At 40.4% G+C, this 8,616-nt stretch overlaps 1 protein-coding gene across 1 annotated transcript in view; it reads left to right on the forward strand.

The window, feature by feature from the left end:
- KIAA0430 (KIAA0430 ortholog) overlaps positions 1–8,616 on the forward strand; it is a 34,196-nt gene that overhangs the window by 17,837 nt on the left and 7,743 nt on the right. Inside the window, exons 2-7 of the mRNA XM_008587773.1 lie at positions 905–1,106; positions 3,244–3,945; positions 4,697–4,871; positions 5,823–6,049; positions 7,121–7,238; positions 8,527–8,612. Of these exons, the coding sequence (XP_008585995.1) occupies positions 963–1,106; positions 3,244–3,945; positions 4,697–4,871; positions 5,823–6,049; positions 7,121–7,238; positions 8,527–8,612 (1,452 nt within the window). The 5' untranslated portion in view covers positions 905–962. The remainder of the gene's footprint in view (positions 1–904; positions 1,107–3,243; positions 3,946–4,696; positions 4,872–5,822; positions 6,050–7,120; positions 7,239–8,526; positions 8,613–8,616) is intronic.

Here is an 8,616-nt window from a genome sequence, read left to right on the forward strand (position 1 = left end):
CCTCGGTGTTGCACCCGCACCTCGCTCAGCCAGTGAGCGGGAACCAGTCTGTATGTGGGATCCGAACCCTCGGCGGGAGCGCCGCCGCACTCCCAAGCGGCGCACTCTCCAGTGCACCACCGGGCCGGCCCATAGTGTCTGTTCTTTTATTGAGATTAGTGCTCTCTATTTTTGACTCTGCTTAGCAGTCTTTAGAGAGATCGCTGAGACTAATTTAAAAAAAAAAAACTGTTGGCCGGCCCGGTGGCGCACTGCTACAGTGCGCCGCTTGGGAGCGCGGTGGCACTCCCGCTGAGGGTTCGGATCCCACATACAGACTGGTTCCCGCTCACTGGCTGAGCGAGGTGCGGGTGCGACACCGAGGGTTGCGATCCCGTTGCTAGTCCCGGTCCGGTACGGGCGCAACACTGAGGGTTGCGATCTGTTGCCGGTCACAAAAAAAAAGACAAAAAGGAAAAAAAAAAAAAACTGTAAAAAGAAGAAAAAAAAAAAGCCTACTTAGAGCCCAAGGAAGTTGACTCCAGCCAAGTGAGGAGGAGAAATGTTACTCAGGGATATGGTGTCCAAGATTTGACTGCTTCTCAAGCATAGCTGTGTATAGAAAGGAAATAGGACTCGTCCAGAGTTCATTTGAAGAGCTGTGGAATGTGAGGAATGGAAGATTATAGATGAAAAAAGAAAAATCAGATTGATAGAGTTAGATTTTAATCATAAATTGAGGCAACCAAGTTTACCAGATTTTAGTAATCTGTAATATGTTCTATTATCCATCCTTTTGTTCCTTAAGATTTAAATTTTTGGGAGACATTGCACTATAAATGTAGTTGCAGTCTCACATTTTGATATAATATAAAATTTGTACTTATGCAAAGAAACAACATTAAAATCTCATTTGTTTTAACAGGGTGGAAGAATGAAAGAAAAGAGAGATGAAAGAATGTTGAACCACTTTGTTTGGCTGTATGATGGAAGGAAACGGAACTGAGAACTCCTGCAGTAGAACACTTGGATGGCTTCAACAAGATAATGATGCTAAGCCATGGCTTTGGAAATTTTCTAATTGCTTTTCTCGTTCTGAGCAGACGTTGCCACTTAGTCCCCAAACGGTAACTATGTACAAGACTAAGGACAGCAAATTCCTTATGCAAATAGATGAGAGGTTCATTTGGTTTGGGACACAGTCTCTCTCCCTGGAGTCTTTGCCAGGTTTTCCTGTATATCCTGCTTGTATTGTACCTTGGAGTATATTATGATTCCTAACTCAGTGAGAGAATAACTTTTTACCTACTGTATTCCACTCTAAGTATGGTAGATGCTTTAAATACTTAATGTTACAATTTGAGGAAGATTTGTTTCTCGTTAAAGTCACAGATTCCAAAGATAAAAATCCATGTTGTATAATAAAATCAGAGAAAAGTACAAAATAAATTGTATTTTACAGTAGCCTTCTGAGTTTTCAGTATTATAATCTAGGAAAGATTGACAAGACTTTATTGACAGTCTCTTTTTTGTTCAAGATTTCTCTTGAATATTTAAATACATCTCTAACTTCTTGCTTTACCTTTTCATAGTGATTTTGACATTTTCTGATTTGGTTTCATGCACTCATGTTACTACCTTTCTGTTTCTTTTTTTGTATTATACTTGGGATTCAAATGAGACTTTACTATAATTTTTTATAAGGGTATTAATAAAGTTTTTAAAAATCAATTTAATTCTCTGTCTTCTCTAGGTTTTACTATATAGTTGTCTTTTTTGGAAGGCCTCAAGTAATTTGGGTCATTTTGGAAGTGTTTTACTTTAGGGATAGTAGACAGTGAGGGTTGGCATCTCAAGCAGAGCTTCCCGGGATAGGATGATGGATCTAGCTGGTCTTCATGGAATCACACAGTTCAGAATTGCACTCTCACCTTTACAGATCCTGAAACTCAATTTTGTCAGTGGCATGCAGAATGGGGTAGGTTCAGGGGACCAGCTCACCATAACCATTCCCATAAAAGCCTGAAATATATAAATCAGAATGCCAGTATATTAATTTCTAGTCTGTACTGTAATTACCAAGAGGGCAGAACACACTGCTCATTGGCTGGTCAGCCCATTGTCACTACCTCCCTTTTAGGAAAGGTCTGATTGAAAATCCAGATTTTTCCCAGGTGAGTGTGGAATCACAGCAAAAGGAATGAAATTGTAGCAGTCATATGCACCCTTTTATGCTCTAAGGAATGATCATGTTTCTGTACTGTGTCAGGGCACCCTCTTTATCTTAATGGTTCTTGCAGTCAGTCCATAAGGCTATTGATTAGTTAGATCCCTTTTCAGTGGCCAGGTACTGTGCTAAGTGCTTTTTGTGTTTTATCTTCTTTTATCCTTTTAACAACTGTAGGATGTGCATTATATCATTCCTGATTTATGGATGAGGAAACCGAAGCATAGAGAGGTTAAGCAGTGTACCCCAGGTGATACAGCTATTGAGCATCAGATTCAAACCCAGGTCTCTGACAATAATGCCATGCTTATAACCTTTACTATATACCGGCCTCCTGTGTCTTTCTTGGAGTCATGTGACAAACTATTTGTCTTATATCTTTTTCCCAGATAGTTTTCTAATTGCTGTAATTCTTTTCACTGGCTACAATATAATTACTATTATGGCTTTAGGTCGTGATATGCTAGGGTTTGCTAAATGTCATCAACAACATGGATGGGCCATTTGGGTAGATGGTTGATTTCATACATCATGTTTGGAATCTTAAGTCTTCTATGGGGAACCTTACTGAAATCTCTTGTGGACTGACTGCAGAAACTATTAAGTGTTTTCTTTAAACTACTTTGCCAAATAAGCTATCTTTATTGAATCCTGTTTGTGACTGTTATTTACATTTCGCCTGTTTTGTCTTTAGAAGGTCCTGTCAGGCAAGGGGAAGTTTTCAAAGGGAAATCACTAAGACATAGATGGTTAACCTGGCTTGCTGAAGATGTAAACAGGCCCCTCCACCCAAGTCTCTGAAGATTCAGGAAGAACACAGTCTTAATTTTAGTTGTGTGTTTCACTGTCCACTTCCTGCAGACCTCTCTGAAGAATGCCCCTGGTTTTAGCTAGCTGCTATTCCATTTCGTTCAGTTATGATTGAGTGATATAAATGGAATTGAATACTATTTTTGTTTTTTAATGCACTAGGATATGAGTAACCAAAAATCACTGGCCTCATAAAATTAACTTGTGTTCTGATTTTCTTTTCTCAGAAAGAGTACATGGAGAACAAGAAAGTTGCTGTGGAATTAAAGGACGTACCATCTCCCCTTCATGCTGGCTCTAAACTTTTTCCAGCAGTCCCACTTCCTGATATTCATTCTCTTCAGCAACCTAAAATACAGCTTTTAACTGTCCCCAAAGTAAGCTGCTGTGCTCATTGCCCTAATGAACCCTCCACTTCGCCAATGCATCTTGGAGGTGGTGGTGGTGGTGGTGGTGGTGGTGGTAGTGGAGGTACTAGTAGCTTGATTCACACGGGCACACTGTTAGACTCGCAAAGCACCAGGACAATCACGTGTCAGGTAGGGTCAGGGTTTGCTTTCCAGTCTGCATCTTCACTCCAGAATGCCTCAGCTAGAAACAGTTTGGCAGGCATTGCAAGTGACTTTCCCAGCATGTGTCTAGAGAGTAATCTGTCTTCCTACAAACACCTGCCCTGTTGTGGAAAACTCCATTTCCAGTCATGTCATGGTAACATGCACAAGCTGCATCAGTTTCCGACTCTCCAGGGCTGCACCTCCGCTGGCTATTTCCCCTGTTCTGATTTCACAAGTGGGGCTCCGGGGCATTTGGAAGAGCACATTTCGCAGTCGGAGCTAACGCCTCACTTGTGCACCAACTCTTTGCACCTAAATGTGGTACCTCCGGTTTGTTTAAAGGGCTCACTTTACTGCGAAGACTGTCTAAACAAGGTTGGTATCTTTTCATATTTTATGTTGGATGCAGCTGAGGTTTGAGGAATGACTTTTTTGAAGTTGGTTTATCTTGAAAAGTCTTTATTGTGCATGGGGCTGATCCTTCTGTGGCGTAGGTCTCTCCCCATCAGCATAACTTCTGGTCCTGAAAGAAGCAAAGGGTAAAATAAAATGGGAGACCATTCAAAAAAAGTACAGAGTAATTATTTATGTAGTTTATGCTTTTAGAGCCTCTTTTTACAATAAATCTATTTCCTAGATGTAAACCTAGTTTGACAAAGCCTCAATGTTTTATTTTTATCTTTAAAGGCTAAAGCGCAATTTTAAAACTTAGGTTCAACTTGAACATGGGTTCATTCATGTAATATAGGTAACTGCATGTTGTCTTTTTGTAATAATATGGGGACCTTGAAACTTGGCTTCATTCACTCTAGTGTTCAAGGGAAGCCCTTACCACCCTTTATGCAGAGTGTGGGTGAGGTCTCCATTGCAGCAGACAGACATATGCCCCAGAATATAAAGGTCTGACTATGCGAATGTCTTCCCTGTTCATTTCAAGTCACTTCTTGGAAAGAGTTTATGAATTGATAGCTAATAGTTCTGGGAAAGATTATTTGGAAATACATTTATCAGAGGTTAGCAGGTGGAAAGGTGAAACACTTAGAATGTGTTTTTAGTTGTATATAACTCTAGGTTCTGAAATGATGTATCTGAAACCTCCTCTTTTTTTGAAAAAATTTTAAAACAGCCGGCAAGAAATAGTGTAATTGATGCTGCTAAAGTCTGGCCAAATATACCACCTCCAAATACTCAACCAGCACCTCTTGCTATCCCTCTGTGTAATGGCTGTGGAACCAAAGGAACAGGGAAGGAGACCGCATTGTTATTGGCGACCAGTCTAGGCAAAGCGGCTTCGAAATTTGGTAAATGACAGTATGGCCTAAAATGTGCATATTTAAATAGTTTTCACTATCTGGTACTAACATTGCATTTTAATCACCTTTAAAAGATTCCCTGTGGTTCTGAAGCTACCGTTTTCCATCCCTTTTTGTTATAGATCAATAGGTAATTTGCCCTTTATGTTGGAATGAGGCTGTTTGAGAGCAAAAGCTGTGTATACAAAAATCAGGACTATATTAGGAGAAATAAAGTGCTGGAAAAGACTTGGGGTCAAATTAGGTTCATAATCACATGTGTTGATTGTATACTCCCTAGAAGGATGCATTTAGTATTTAGAACGATTTAGTAAAGGCTGATTAAAAACAATATTTGGCAGATCCTAGAAGGATGCATTTAGTATTTAGAACGATTTAGTAAAGGCTGATTAAAAACAATATTTGGAAAGCTAAGAGTTCTCAATTACAATCATTTTCCCCAAAGGTAGTTAATGTGATGTTTTATCTTTTGAAAACATTTAAAAAGTGTTAAGTCAGATATTAATGCAGTGTTAAGAATATTTTAAAATCAACAACAGTAACAGCTTTACCCTGTGTTATCTCTTCAGTGTTCTTCCATGGGCAAGCATGAAAATCAGGTCCTGGAGCTTCTGCATCTATTTAGTTATATGTTAGTGCTCAGAGAAGACTCACTGTTCAACATGAGAATGGCTCATGTTTGAGATTGAATTTATTATGCGCTTTAAGTTACTTGACCTTCAGACTTGTTCACTCCTAAAACATAGGAATAATGTCTTAGAGTGATACAGTGGCAACTTGGTTGTTTATTAGGTCAACCTGTGAAGTTCGTATCCTTAAACTTAACATTGATCAGTAATTTAGTTTTTCTGCCCCTAAGAGTGATAACTAGCTGCCTATTATTTTAACTTGTCGTTTCTTTTTTACTGCATGTAATTGAAAGTATTAACATTTCTTAAGGGTCACCAGAAGTTGCAGTAGCTGGACAGGTGCTAGAAAATTTACCCCCCATCGGAGTTTTTTGGGATATTGAAAACTGCTCAGTCCCCTCTGGCCGGTCAGCTACTGCTGTTGTACAAAGAATCCGTGAGAAGTTTTTTAAGGGCCACAGAGAAGCAGAATTCATCTGTGTGTGTGACATCAGTAAAGAAAACAAAGAAGTTATTCAAGAGCTGAATAATTGCCAGGTAAAAAAAAAAAAATTTAAAGAATTTTAAGCCATGGTAGAAGAATAAGCACGTTTGTTTTAAAGAATTCTGATTCAAAATTTGATTAATGATACTGCAATTAAGCTGAGTTTTCAAGTAAAAATTAGCAAAACATTATTTCTAAAGTACTAGAAATCATTTAATCATGTTTGATCTTTCCATAATGCTACTTATACTTTAGTGCTATACTAGTATAATAATGACATATCTGCTGTTTCCTTTGATTATCATAACTGCTCTGTGAACCAGGCACATAGGATTTAGTATTTGCAATTTACAAATAAACTAAGACCCTAAGAGTGATGCAACTTTAAGATCACATGGCTAGTAAGTGGAAGAGCTAGGATTTAACTACTTGTTGTCTGACCCCAAAGTCTGTGTTCTTAAATGGGAACTAGAATCCAGGTCTTTTGACTCTTAGACAATTAATTCCATATGGCTGTCTAAAATTATATATTTATGTTCTTTACAAAAACTGATACATTCCTGTTGTGTATTGCATGTGGTTGAGGCACCTCCTAAAATACATCCTTCCTTGCTTTAGAGACAGTTATATGTGAGCCTGGTAGTTTTTAACAAGAATAAATGGATCTTAGCTCCCTTAGGGGCATACCCCCTCCTCTCTCTACCACCTAACTCCAAATCCTGAAAGCCACAGACAATGGGTAGCATAGACAAGTACCATAAAATACAACCTCAAACCTTTCTTTAATCCTTTATCCAATCTCTGCCACCTCCAAATTGTTGGCAAAAGCTATTAGAGCAAACTTAATGACTTCAAATATCACTTTTTTCTACTTATTTCTGAAAGGGGGATAAATGAAGTGCAAAAGCAGAAGATTGTAGATGAAAGTAGAGGTAACAACAGACCCAGCTAATTCATGTGGAGAACCAGTTCTGAAATTATTGAGATCTGGTTGTAATTTCTTTCCATTCCTAATAATAACAATAATAAAAGAGTTTCTTTCCTCAAGAATTATCTAGGACTGAATATGCGGCAGTTTTCTAACCTCAGCTCTTTCTCTTCACCATTTTTATAATTTAATACAGGTAACAGTCGCCCACATCAATGCTACTGCAAAGAACGCTGCTGATGATAAACTCCGACAGAGTCTCCGAAGGTTTGCAAATACTCACACTGCTCCAGCCACTGTGGTTCTTGTGTCAAGTAAGTGTAGAAACATCTGCTAATCTCAGCTAAACTCATTTTGTGGGAATTATGATAGAAGCCAGAAACATAAAGTGTGCCCCTAAAAAGTCTGAAACACAGGGCATTTTAAGTTTATTGTTGAGAACTATTTAGGAAAAAAATTGGGTCTATATGGATTTCTGTATTTTCTGTTTGGAACTTGAGTTCTTGTGGAGCCAGGTTTATGAAAGAAAATGTAGGGTTTTTTTGTTTTTTTTAACCCTGGACCCAACTGTTACTAATTTTTTTTTTTGTCTTTTTCCGTGTCCGGCAACGGATCGCAACCCTCAGTGTCGCCCCCACACCAGGCCGGGACCGGCAATGGGACCGCAACCCTCGGTGTTGCTCCCGTGCCTCGCTCAGCCAGTGAGCGGGAACCGGTCTGTATGTGGGATCCGAACCCTCGGGCGGGAGCGCCGCCGCGCTTCCCAAGCGGCGCACTATCCAGTGCGCGACCGGGCCGGCCCCCAACTGTTACTAATTTTTTTTTTTGTCTTTTTCCGTGTCCGGCAACGGATCGCAACCCTCAGTGTCGCCCCCACACCAGGCCGGGACCGGCAATGGGACCGCAACCCTCGGTGTTGCTCCCGTGCCTCGCTCAGCCAGTGAGCGGGAACCGGTCTGTATGTGGGATCCGAACCCTCGGGCGGGAGCGCCGCCGCGCTTCCCAAGCGGCGCACTATCCAGTGCGCGACCGGGCCGGCCCCCAACTGTTACTAATTTTTTTTTTTGTCTTTTTCCGTGTCCGGCAACGGATCGCAACCCTCAGTGTCGCCCCCACACCAGGCCGGGACCGGCAATGGGACCGCAACCCTCGGTGTTGCTCCCGTGCCTCGCTCAGCCAGTGAGCGGGAACCGGTCTGTATGTGGGATCCGAACCCTCGGGCGGGAGCGCCGCCGCGCTTCCCAAGCGGCGCACTATCCAGTGCGCCACCGGGCCGGCCCCCAACTGTTACTAATTTGAAAAATTGAAAATTTCCAAATTTGAGTCTCCCCAACATATTGATATATGCTCCCTTTTAATACTTGAAATAACATGTGTCTTGGAATTTAATATAAATATGTGGTAGAATTATCTTACCATGTTAATTCCTCTGATATGAAATGGGTTCTTGTTCTAAAAGTGGGGGGAAGCAGCTTTGAATATAATCCAGACATTTTTTTTTTTTTTTTTTTTTTTTTTTTTTTTTCAGGGGGTGTCAATAGTGTTGTCTGTCAAGTGTTTCTAATATTTGGGAATGGGGTTGGTCTGTACCTTTTCTTTCAGCTGATGTCAATTTTGCATTGGAACTTAGTGACCTGAGACACAGGCATGGTTTCCACATAATTTTGGTCCATAAAAACCAAGCCTCAGAAG

The sequence above is a fragment of the Galeopterus variegatus genome, unplaced genomic scaffold (genome assembly GCF_000696425.1).
Source record: "Galeopterus variegatus unplaced genomic scaffold, G_variegatus-3.0.2 Scaffold4536, whole genome shotgun sequence".
Classification (NCBI taxonomy): Eukaryota; Metazoa; Chordata; class Mammalia; order Dermoptera; family Cynocephalidae; genus Galeopterus; species Galeopterus variegatus.